This window comes from Sinohyriopsis cumingii, unplaced genomic scaffold (assembly GCF_028554795.1).
Source record: "Sinohyriopsis cumingii isolate HCF-2022 unplaced genomic scaffold, ASM2855479v2 utg001392l, whole genome shotgun sequence".
Classification (NCBI taxonomy): Eukaryota; Metazoa; Mollusca; class Bivalvia; order Unionida; family Unionidae; genus Sinohyriopsis; species Sinohyriopsis cumingii.
Window position 1 is genome coordinate 932,260 of NW_028315992.1, and position 13,722 is coordinate 945,981.

Sequence of the window (13,722 nt, forward strand, 5' to 3'; positions counted from 1 at the left end):
TTTATCGACACGTGCCATCTCATCTCTGTCCGCCTGGTTTCACCTCTTTGGTTTGGCCAATGTGGGTATGTGAAAAAGCTTCCCAGCAGCTTCCGGAGTGTCAGTTGTTCTAACCGGGCTTTCTGGCTATTCCTCCGCTAGTTATACTGGCCGCCATGCTTGGCATAGCTTATCTTGCGATGGGAAATGACATTAAACCCCACAACAATGCAGCTGATAGCAAACGCGCAAACCATCGCATAATGTATGCATCTAGCATTATTAATGCCTAAGAAATAAATATAAAACTAAACATATAACCCAAGTTTTTGAAACCCTATTTTCTTATGTTTGCAATAATGTTTCAACGCACAAAATGCATCACATCACCACGTTTTATGATTTAAAATAGGATAGTACGTATATATCATGTGAAAACATAACTTCAGCCAACACAACTTGACGTGTGCACCAGTGGTCATATTTTCTTGTAAGGGTGTGGTACTACATAAAACTGAGATGCATAGAATCGTCAAGTTTGGTGATTCGGTTATAAAGCGTTCCCTACTTGTATCACATAAGCTAGCTATACATGAAATATTGGGTAATATGACCTACCTTTGCGATAAAGGTCTAGCAGTCACATAGTGTATGCTCTCCCCGTTTCATGATTACATGCAAAATTTTATATATAAAGGTTGCTACAATTCTCTTTAGTCATGAAATGAACGAAATAGATTATCGAAACAATTGCAAATACTATACATGCGCGTAATGATTTATAACTCTACATGCCCTCCAAATGCGTTATGCTATATTAGATCTACTCTAAGTTGTTGCCTAATATATATATAAAGAAAGAATGGTTTAGTTTCAGAGGCGAATATACAACAGTATGTGATCCTACGAATACAAGCCGACAGACACGCAGAGGGTGATAAAAAATCTAGTATCAGAGAAGATTTAAACGCAATCTGTAACATAGCCTATGCAGTACTTATCAAAGTCGTGTATCTAACTCCTTATACGCTTTTCAAACCTCCAAAGAGTATAAACATCAGCAACACAGCTACTCTTTTTCAAACATGGCGTTTCACAAATATGCAAACTAAACCCCGAGTGCAACAAAATCACACCGTCATGCATACATGCATCAGAAGCAGTAATGGACCAAATAAAACCAAGACATGATCTTTTTAACATTATAATGAAAAGGTCGGACTATTAACAAATATAATCTATTTCATCTATGTCCTAATCTATTGTTTTCTATATATTGTTTTGTCTTACTATAGACGTTTTCTGGCGTCTCTTGTTATTTGTCTATTTTAGGCTTGCAATTATATCCAACAAGATGTATACCTTTTATACAATACCCTGACTGGAGGAGTCAATCTTATTAGCATGACGCTTGGTTGCCTCTAATTCCTTTCCTAACGCTTGCAGTTCATTCCTGACGTTTACCCAAGCTGTGCAGAGAACATGATATCCAAGCCAACAAAAGCATATTTTGTTTATTTTATGTCATGTGTGAATGTCAATCATTCAGCAGACCATGATCAAGCCATTTTCTTTATCGCTCTAAAATTAATCACCTTGAAGCAGATATTTCACGATTTATCTTTTTCTATACTCGAAAGATCATTGTAAAGGCTTGAATAAACAGTTGTCAAACTCGAAACAATTTGGTAAAGGTTATCAAGCTAGGTGAAACTATTTAAGTGCAACTTCACAAATAAGTTCCTTAAATCTCATTTTAAAAAAGTGTTTGAAGATTGCTTTTCTCAAAAATTACCATCTATAATGCGTGGACGTCACTTTCAAATATTTGCTAGTCCACCACTTCCTGCTTAGTGGAGTTTTACTTTCAAATTGTATATGACTTATATTTTGTATGCTGAATATGTCATCTCCAGTTATATGTTGCGCATCCCGTCAAATATTGAGCATACTATAAAATCAAGAAGGCATTTGCATTCTCAAGCGATTAACATTGTACATGTAGCTTTATCTGTTAAATGGACCATATATCAAATTCCATCATAATTTTATAATAAGGGCTCCAAACACACTAGTATTTAGTATGCTTTTCGCGTATTAGTATTTCCCAAGCTCTGTAGAAACAATTAAAGAACAACATTAATTAGAAGCTTTTCGTAATGACTTTTATATTTTTGACACAAGTCACAAAATCAACACAATTTCAGTAAACAAACATTTTTTCCTGGGATACTGAGAAATTAATGTTTAGAGTTTATGTTTTCTTAAACGCATTAATTTCAAGAGATGCTCTTTGTTATCAACAACATATATTTTACACCTTAAATCTAAATCTTTCGTTTTAATTGTATGCATCTCGTCATTGTAATACTTAAAAAAGTCCCTGTTTTGATCGTGAATACTTAACTGAATCAAATGAAAGAAAAACAATAAAACAAACAATAACAAATCATTGTGCATATCAAAGGAAACAGTTGTTGACAACGCATTGTATTCCTTTGCATATCATTACATCCTTTAATGACCAGTGATAAACATATATTCGTGAACCATAACCCACGCGTGTTCGATGTACCACTTCGCTCATAACCACCGTAGAAAGGTTAGGCTAATTTTATTTTCTTGTTTTTCATCCAATCTAGACTAAATTTTGATGTTATATTGTCCCCCTGGGTAATTTTGTAAGCACAATTTGCAATTCAGAAAATGTATCTTTGTTTCGACATGTATTTGCTTTTGTCTTTGTAAATTATATGTTTAATTTCCTTGCTAAATACACCGCTGGTCCTTAATTTGAAATGGTCATTTTTACATTCGCAAGATTGTTTTGTCTCAGATTTGTATTGCTGTCCCCAAGATTCAATACGCTTTATATGTTTTTAGCTTTAGAACTAACTGTGTGTAGAACTGAACATTTCCGAAGCCAATAATATATTCATTTATATTTTGTAACGTAAACTGTTATGTATATAAGTGCTTCTTTTTGTGTTCATCGAAATACTATTTATGTATCTTTCATCACTTCTATCAGTGCTGTAATCGTTTCCGGTGATAATAGTTCTTGAAGCAATTGTGCAAAACATGCGACATTTCCAGTTCCATTAATAAAATCTACCCAGTTGTATTCTCTTTAGATGTATAAAATGTTGATTCAAGATTGACGTAGTTAACAATGCATGACTCAACCAAAACGCCTGGTGTGTCCTCGGATAAAATGAATGAGTTGGGTGTGGACCTATTTCTTCGCCATTATTTATTTTAACGCTTATTTTATTATTTTTATAACTGTTTCTATAATTATTATTGTTAAGATTATTGTGAACATGATTTAATCATGTAAATGTTATGTTATACAGTGTTGAGCCTAAACTTAAAACTATGAATTTGTTCTCGAACATTGCAATAGTTATCAGTGTCATACATTGTGTGCACAAAGCTGCCATTGCATTCGCAAATTTATACGTAGATTTGGCATGGGCCGCATTGCTACGCATAGCATTACCCATCATGCATATTTTAGTTATGTAAACTGATTTATTGCCGCGCGTGCAAAGTGGGAGTTCAGTTACATATGGACTTTATCAGCTGTTTACGCCGTATAATAGTACTCGTAGTACCAGTTTTCCCTTATTTATAAATAGCATATACAAATTGCCAGGACCTTATCTTCTCCACAATAAAGGTTACCGTATGTAATAATTATATACGTTCCTTTTTTTCTATCAACTGTTTGTGAGTGATCAAACGTTTCGGAACATTGTATTTGTCTTGATCCTCTAGTTAACACTTTAGCTCGCGTAAGCGCTTTCCTTTAGAAAGGCCTTTCCACTTCTTATTCGCATAGAGACCCGTGTGGAGGCATATACAAAATCTGCATAGTATTGCGTTTGACACCTGCATTAAAATTATGCGATTTTTGAACAAATTTGCATTATCGATGGGGAACAGAAACTATTCTAAGCTATAGGCAATGAGGTAAATGACAATTTCGTCACAAAACGTGGTTTGTTTACGATTAGGTCGTAAATATTGTCATGTGAAGTTTACTTTCAATTCTCTCGGTGTTCCTGTTGCTGTTATGTGTCAAAGATTTAGCAAACAAACTTAAAAATGATCTTTGGATAACAATTCTTTTGCAAGGAGAAAACCTGTTACACATGAAGAAAATACATTTTTCTTAAGTATTGAAAAGGGTAAATATTCCTTAAGGATATTCTCCAAACTGAACTTACATAGCATAGTATCGGTAATCATATTAAAATAAATCCATTATATTCAAGACTGCATTAAGAAAGATAAATATTTAATCGAGCGCGATTCTGAGTTAGAAAAGAGAAAGGTTTTAACGTTGAGGTCATTCTAAGATATGGAAGAACATTCTCACGGAAGAATGTAAGGTGGCTTTCTCGAGCTGTTGCCAGACTTCATAATACATAAAATGAATCAAAATGAATGTAATTATATAGCTCACTGCTACCGAGGTATTAATAGTGTCAATTGGTAAAGTGTAAACAGGAATTATGTAGGTTATGGTGTATATAATCATCGAAGCGAGCAGTATCGACCTAATGATAACATTTGAAATGAGGAAAACAACATTCATCTAAATAAATCCGTTCACCAAATTTCATGATTATGGATAGTACCGTCTGGTCACATGATTTGAGGCGCTCCTTCGTGACAGATCACTCACATATATCTGACTGCGTGAGGTCGAGTCATTAGTTTCTCGTAAGTCGATGGTTCTTCCTGGGGACATACGTATAAACTCTTATCAGTGATGACGCAAATGCCTAAAAAAGTAGTATCACAATACCCTTTTGTTTTTTCCTGGAGGTGAGCATAAAGCTATGGGAGCCCATTAACTAACTGGAATGTGAGCAAATTTTTTAATAATGAGGATGAACTCTATAAACGATTATTATCATGCAACTGAAATTTTGTGAAGATACTTATCTTCAATGATTCCATTTCCTGTAGCTAATCGTATTTTGGCAACCGATTCATTTTCAGTTAGAATGAAATTACATTCTTAATGTGAATCAATATAAATAATATAGCACTTATTTGTAAAATGTGCTAAACAAGTACGTTTTACACCTATTTACATCTATATATGTGCTTTGGGTCTGTGATTATTATTGGACGCTGCCGCAAGACACCACATTCAATCAAAATTTAGTTGTTCAAATTCGATCATTCTTTCTACATGATCGTTACAAGAGGAGAAAACATTTTGAATGGGCCAATATATAAGTACTTTTCTACGTTAGATCTGTATTGGAACAAACACCATTCACTCAAATACATATGTAAAGGCTTCCCTTTGGTACCCAGTAATACTTTCGATGTTAAGCTTACAAAGCATCTTTTTAGGTCAAGTGTCTCCACCATTTTCGTCCGGTGTAAAATGCTCCGCTGTTACGCGATGCATTTTATGCTGGCGTTGCATACTAAGGGAGGCAGTTCAATAGATAGGACACTAAAATATATGTTCTATCCGCCAAGGTGTAAATAGGGTTATCATATCGCAACCTTGGCTAGCGAAGATGGTTTGAAAGAAGATACAATATCTAACAGAAACTTGTGTACAGTTTGGCCAAAGAAACAACATCGAAATAGTGTCACATAATAATGATTATGGAAAATGTTTGATATATAGTTTTATAATAATAAAACGTCCCAATGATATAACAGTTACAATTTATATACAAGTTAATATTAGCACGTTGAAATAGCTATATATGACAACAACTGTGACTATCAAATATTTCTGAAATAATGGAATCTATTACGAAAACTACATCGATAACCACACCACGCACTAAAAAGTTGTGAAAAGTTTTTCTTTTCTTATATCATCATCATCATCATCATCACCATATTCTTTTACACAGCTTGAATGTTTTCTTTATGTCACTTGATATTTTTCTCCCTGTGGTTTCAAATCTTCTTTATGTCTATCGTTATCACATATGTTGTTGCAGATATAAATATAAATGTACTGACTTTGTTAATATCTGGTATATATATATATATATATATATATATATATATATATATATATATATATATATATATATATATAAACAACATATCATGAGATACTTAAAAATAGTTATTTGCACATCACATTAGTAAATACCATTGGGATAATAATTGTCATAGTCCATTTCCTGGTCATTATTTCATGATATTTATCATTGCCTTTTGTCACCTAGCACACAAAGTCATTAAAAAATAGAAAACGTAAACTCAGATAATTTACCTCCTCCATCGTTGAGTCTAGCAGCATGAGGCAAATGATTGCTATCGTAAGTAGATGATGCCGAAAACTGGTCAGATCCTAAACTCCCATTTTCTAATCCCAGTGGACTGTCGCAAAATTCTGAAACGAATTAAAACCGTTAAGTGCGCCATATCAAGGTGTACGCATCCAAATGTTGGTAAAAATATGTATGCAATCTAAATCTCTATGACGGCCAATACAATGTGCACGTGCTGGTTAATCTATGAGATATTCATATAAAAGTTTTGTATATGACCCGTCAAAAAAGGAAAATGAAATGTTCTGAGATTGTCAACTTGAGAGAATCTCAAATACCATGTGACGTACTGTGTAATTATCAAGTACCTCGAAGACAAACCCGAGTTACCTTTTATACAAAATAATAATTAATGACCTGGGGAGCCCTAATCGATAATATCTAATCTTTGTCTTTCCTTTTCAGTCAGGGTTTAATAATTTTGTTCCACTACTGAAACACGTCGACAACGTCGTGGAGTAATGCACATACATTTTTAGGTCATCCATATTTTAAGACTACATTATGTTGAAAGGATTTAAGAGACGCTGAATGAACCTTAAAGGACATCGTTCCATGTTAGGACATTTTTCCAATTTCGTTGCTATAACATCGGCACCTAAGTTTAGATCATGCATCTTTTTCATGACATATAAACAAGACCGTTCCATCATCTAACTGCAAGTATGTGTAATGACCTGATATATCAAACATGTATTTGGACACCATTATCATGTCCAAGATGGAGCCTCTCTACTTATTTCAGTTTGTACGAATACAAACAACTAAACAATGTTAGGCTAATAATTCTCCAGAAAAAGATAATTTTAAGAATTCTACTTCTCCAACACGCAAGCATTTAAAAATTGACGTAGACAAGAAATCGGTCTTGGTATGTACTGGTTAGTGACATTCATAATGTATGGAGTCTTCTCACATATTTGGGTAGAATATTATGTGGCTATAGGGTTTTCCAAACAGAAGCTTAAACTACAGGAAAGACAAAACTGCTAACTCAAACTCTGTTGATTGTCAAAGATATTATATATATATACGCCAAATGATGGGAACATTCATTACAAACAAGGAAAAGAGGCAATGGCTTTGACATAGTAAAGATCGTTACTTTCTTTCAGAAGTGATATATTGGAAAAATGCCAAGATGAATGTAGTCCTGACTTGCGTTAATGCAAATATTCTTACATCATAGTGTCACTGAAAGCCAGTAAAATGTAGGAGAACTTCTTGAAACAATTTACAGTTTGACTGATCATGCAAGCCCATGTGAACAGCGCGAAGAATATTTTCTGTGTTGATGACCTTAAGTATATAAACCAGCAACCAAATTACGGATGCCTTACACGAATCAATTTAGCGCACAATAATATCCGCAACATTACATCGGTCGATTGGAAAGTAGTATCACTGTATATAGAGGATACTAGTTATGATGTCAATGTAACCCGTAGCTCCGTGTACTATGATCTGTACTTGACATGTAGCCAAAACTAACGACAAAATGATGATGCATATAAATTAAAAATGTTACACACCTACCAGAACTATCATATGTTAGTACAACAGATGACAACAGATCAGCAAATAACATATTGGGCTGCAACGTAGTTTGTAAACGTATTTCCATGTATAATTTCATGACAAGGGTTTCCACCAGGAAGAGTGTCTTGATCTCATAGACAAGAACAGTGTATGTTTTGGGGTTGTTATAGACGAGACAATGCACATCTGTACAAAGTTAACATATAGTTGCCTCGGGGTGTATGTTTCTATCATTCGAAAACACGCCAAAGTAATCTGTACATTTATCAGATATTTTAATATATCAGGGATAGGTGGCGAGCAATCAAATACAAAGTTCTAGGCATATCAGTAATACAAACGTAAACAAACTCCAAGGGCGCATTGCATACTCAGATTGAATGGCAGGTACGCTATGCCTATGTGATTCTGCCCGCTCAGTTACTTATACGGTAGGCAAATTTAAACTACAATAAAATGCCTAATGTATGGCATTTAATTACCTGAGCTACATCACGATTCAAACATATTAAGAGTTAAACAGGATAAGGTAAAATCTACATTCACATTCTCCATGGTATGTTGCATACAAAATATACCGATCGTATGGAACTTACGTAGGAAAATCGTACAAAATGATCTTACAAATTAGCCAACCTACACTCAGTGAAAGTGTCTAGAATTTGTACAAATGCGGTACACATATCTGTATGGAAATAGTGGGTTTGATGGCTCATCGCACAATCATGAAAATATAATACCAATTTAAAGGGCTTGTATAAATCTAATGGATAAAAATGTTGTGAAATGTTTAAGGTTGATTAACTCTTTGAAACATGAAGGTACAAGCAAGGATGGTAATTATTTAATTAAAAACAAAAGAAGAAAAAAAAAGATAAAAGCCTAAATTATATAAGATCATATTTAAATAAACTATATTTAGAGAGGGAGAAAAATAAAAATATTATTATATATAATTGACACCTAGTCTTAAGAGGCTAGTATGCATAATGGCAGCAAGCTTGCCTATCCCCCGGGCAAAGACAAGATGCAAAATTGCTATCGGCTAGCCGATATTGGCAAACATAAAATATGCAAACCAATCCTTCCAATGATATAAATTGATGATATGAACATTCAATTGTCGGTAAGAGACTAATGCTAATATGTAATTAAGACACTAATGCTAATATGTAATTAAGACTACCCTTAATACAATTAATACAATTAGCAGTGTTCACAGAGGACTGACAAAATTCAGCAGTCAGTTTGTGTTGTTATTTCACTAAATTATTGTTTGTGTATATGTGTGTGGTTTGGATTTGTAACGTACGTAGCAGCGAGAAGGGTATAGGATATGCAGACTTTTATGACCGAAATAGCGAAAACTTTATTAAAACATAAAATTTGAATTGATTCAATAACGTTTTAAAAATTACATGTCCCACTTCAGTATGAAAATCTATTTTTAATTTAATACGCATACATTTTTTATTACCAGAGTTTTATCGAAAATCCACGTTGAAAATAAAATTATACTGAGCTTGCGAATATTTAAACTCTGTTTAGTGTTCAATAAGTCATCACTATCAAAAGCTGACATCGCAATTGGCATTGCCATGATAGCTCTCATCTCTGTGGTAGTAATCTGAAGGTTTAATCTATATGCGAAGACGTGCTCATACATGTTCGAAATCGCCTTCACCTGTTTGTTTGGACTTTATATACTATTTACGGAATCAAAGGATATAAGCGTTAGTGTGATGTGATGTGATGTGACTTTGATTTTTAACGTAGCTTTAACAATTTTTCAGTCATATCGCTACGATGTCTGCAATGTGGCAGTTTATAGTGATGTCTAGCACTGGGGCATCATGCCGCAGACACGTAGCATGATGTCCCACCCAGTCACATTATCCTGACACCAGGCCGACCAGTCCTAACACTAACCTCTTAATGCTGAACGCCAAGCGAGGCAGCTGTTAGTACCATTTTTTAAGTCTCTGGTATGACTCGGCCTGGGATCGAACCCACGACCTCCCGCATCCGAGGCTGACGCTCTAACCACTAGGCCACCGGAGCGGTTATAAGCGTTAGTATGAGTGTAAGTAAGCTCATCAAATTTGCACAATATAAACATAGGTAAGGTGGGAAGTGGGTTTGCTTCATCCCGATTCCGCATGTGACCTTAATCATGTCATTCCGGTAATAAGAGTAGGTGTTTTAATTGAGACATTTTTGATTTAAGGACTTTAATTGTTAGATAATGGAAACCTTGGTATACAAAGGCACACATAAACTTGTCAATAACTCAGTTTCGATTATGAGTCAATCTTTGAAAATAACATTCGTATCCCTCAGGTTTTCTATACATATTAAGATACCTTTTTCTTTTTCCTGACACAGAACTATTCTTTCTCTCCATTGTTTGATTTCACGTGGGTGTTTGCACCTTTTGCATATCACATTCTTAAATTTACTTTCTAGTTAAACTTTGTATTTATGTACTGTCTTCACAGTTGCATACATTCAAATAAGAAAATAGTATAATATTCTTTATAAAACAAACTAGAAAGAGGAAAATTCTATATAATGTTTCAAGTTTCCAGGACCCTAAAATATTCTATTGATATCATACTTGACTCGTAAGATGTCAGTTGAATGTGCATTTGCCAGTATAGGTGGTGCGTATACATCAAAAAGTAAGTGGAAATGCTGGAGTGAATGGTATAATTTGTAACATCCTTTTGTTATGATACATATCTTTGGCAGTCTGTTGTCGGTCTGCCTGTCTATATTGTGACTGCATCCCGAATGCGACGTACTACAACATAATGACGACAAATCTATTTTAAGACCATTACATCTGGGTTAACCATGTGATATATCTTGCGGCAAATGACTGAATGAACACCTGCATGTTTACTCCCATCTACGCTCTATCATCACAGATGTTACAGCTAATATGACAATGAAACGTGGAGGCCACTATAATGGATTTCGCGAAGTCATTGTTTTGTTTTCTTTTTCATCGCCGTCATCAATAAGGGCAAAAATAGCCCTACCGTTGAGGTTTTGTCCTATACGGGTGTACACATCAGTCAACCACCTTGAAATGCATGAATTGAGTTTGGTCTCCATTTACAGTAATATAGGAGTTAAGCGACACTGCGCTCGAAACCACACACATATTCACACTTACACATATTATTTACACGAAACAGTGACGACAATGTGGCATGGGAGCTTGATTTCCTCATACCCCTACCTGCCTCAACAAGTAGCGCAAAATAAGGCAGTCTGATAATGCGGATAATATTCATAATATAATCCTTAAATTTAAGGAGTGTATAGTGTTTACATAATGACACTCTTGGTATGAAAAAGGAATCACGAAGTTGTAGAGTCCTCATTTTAGCATTAATAGACAATGGAACTATTTTTAATATGTCTCATGTGTGACATAGGTGTCCAGTTACTCTTCTTCTATGGAGGGGCAATATTCTTTCGCTCTTTCATATTTCTCACTTTCCAAAGCATAACAGTTTATTTATGTCCTATCAGTTTCAACTCTTCACAATTTTTCGAATATACTTTTAAATTAATAGAATAAAGGAAAAAAAAAACACAGAGATAAAACTCTTTTTCTCCCCTCCACCATCACCCACCAGAAGAAAATTGTAATATTTTCATATTCTGCACTAAAATGTAAAAAGACATGTAAGTGCAGTATAAACAGTGCATTTGTCAATTAAATTAAATGAAAAAGATATAAAATAATGATACAGTATTTGTATTCTCTTGTTGGTATGTTAAATATGAGCGTCAGTTTACAATGAATAATGAAGTATTTTTACATTTCGTCTGGGTTGCTTGATGCAAATACGTTGAATATGTCCCGACAGAGAGTTTAATTAGCTGCTATTAACCTGAATGCATTTATGTATAGAATGAGTAATCAGAAAACAAAGACATTTTTAAAAACAAATAAGACAAAATTATTTGTAACAAAATCTGCGTCGATACATTATAGTCCATTTTAAGTGTGTAAAACATGTATTAACATAATTTTTGGGGGTAATTTCTAATGGATCAGTCGAAGCAAAACACAATATGTTAGGCCTGGTAGAGGCACTTTATGATTCTATAGCTTGTGTCTCATCTACTTGCTGCGACACAAGCATCACACGCCTATCAAAATAATCAAGTCCACCTTTGGACCACATCAGCGGTGAGCCATCATTTATTACGACTAACGCGCTTTTCTTGACTCGACGAAGAATTATGAGATGTGTCTGTTACGAGGACAGTATACAAACATATGTCTCGGTAACAGTGTTTATACAAGACCAACGTGATGGAGATAAATCAAACATCGCAAATGCGTGTATTGTTCTTATTTTTAAAATGTAAAACAATTTCTTTTTATATATTAAATCCGGCTTGGTTAAGGCTGAACCTACTGTCCGCGATGGCCCTTCGAAGCCACTACTGATATAAGTGTGCAATCGTATTTTATTTGTGTTCGTAAAACATAATAGAGAAAAGACTGCATTGCCACCTGTATCAGCCTGTGGCATTAGCCATAGTTGGACAGGTCAGTGATGCCATTTTGTGCTTTGGTAATATAAGTCGAGCGTAATCACCACCTATATATTTCAGATTCCTTATTTCATTACCTTACTAGGCAAGTATGAAATTCGAACAATAACTGAGAGTGAAACAATCATATGGTCACATCGTCAAAACACAATCTTGGTCTGATAGTCTCAATTTGTATGTTTGTTTGATTTTTCCTTTGAAAGCTACGTTTAAAGATACGTGATATATTTATTTATCAAAGTAATAGTGTAATACTCACCTGCTCTACTACTGTATATCCAAGAAAGAAAGGTTAAGATCAAGAAAGAACAGAGACGCTTTTCGGCATACATCTCGTGACCAGACATTGCATGCTTCATTGGAACTCAAATTTCGAGGGTATTCGTACTGAACAGGTCACCACTGGATATCCAATAACCGATATTAAAGAGTAGATTAGTGACATGAATATGTCCTCTTCATCATAGCATATGAGGCGTGCAGTGTTACCAGATTCAAGGACTAAAGCTTACACTAACTGTTGACTAAGTCGATCGGCATGGAATGCTAAACGACTTTAACCTGCGAATTACGCAGTTTGGCGACAAAAGCGTAATAGGGTAAGTTGCTTGAACGGAACTTAGCAGTGCGTGTCCTATTTCTTCGATACAAATAGACATTAATTATCTGCTAGACGTTTGAACAATACACACGAGAGATACTACTGTCGGGCCGCTGGTAAAATACGTGAGACGTGTTACGAGTCCATGCTCTTACTATAAGTAAACCGCTCCGGTGGCCTAGTGGTTAGAGCGTCCGCCTCAGATGCGGGAGGTCGTGGGTTCAATCCCCGGCCGAGTCATCCCAAAGACTTACAAAAACGGTACTAACAGCTGCCTCGCTTGGCGCTCAGCATTAAGAGGTTAGTGTAAGGACTGGTCGGCCCGGTGTCAGAATAATGTGACTGGGTGGGACATCATGCTACATGATGCCCCAGTGCTAGACATCACTATAAACTGCCACATTGCAGACATCGTAGCGATATGACTGAAAAATTGTTAAAGCTACGTTAAAAGTCCAAATCACACACACACATTACTATCAGTAACAGAAAAGTTGTAAAAGCATAATGTATCGTTACGTACATGTATAAGCCACAGGGAGGTCATGAATTATATAGTCCTTATACCTGCAGAGTACTTATTGTCTTGCTGAGGTATGGGGTGGCAAAGATGTTGTATAATAATCACTAAACATCTCAGCCAGAGATTGCTTTATTTACTCAGAACTCTTGTCCATATTTGTAACTAGGGTAGCT

General features: G+C 35.0%; 1 protein-coding gene across 1 annotated transcript in view; it reads right to left on the reverse strand.

Annotated features, from left to right (window-relative positions):
- Positions 1-12,951, reverse strand: part of LOC149772578 (uncharacterized) — a 92,459-nt gene extending 79,508 nt beyond the window's left edge. Inside the window, exons 1-2 of the mRNA XM_089947632.1 lie at positions 12,685-12,951; positions 6,248-6,367 (exon numbers count right to left, since the gene is read on the reverse strand). Coding sequence (XP_089803758.1) covers positions 6,248-6,367; positions 12,685-12,784 — 220 coding nt within the window. The 5' untranslated portion in view covers positions 12,785-12,951. The remainder of the gene's footprint in view (positions 1-6,247; positions 6,368-12,684) is intronic.
- Between the last annotated feature and the right edge of the window lie 771 nt (positions 12,952-13,722).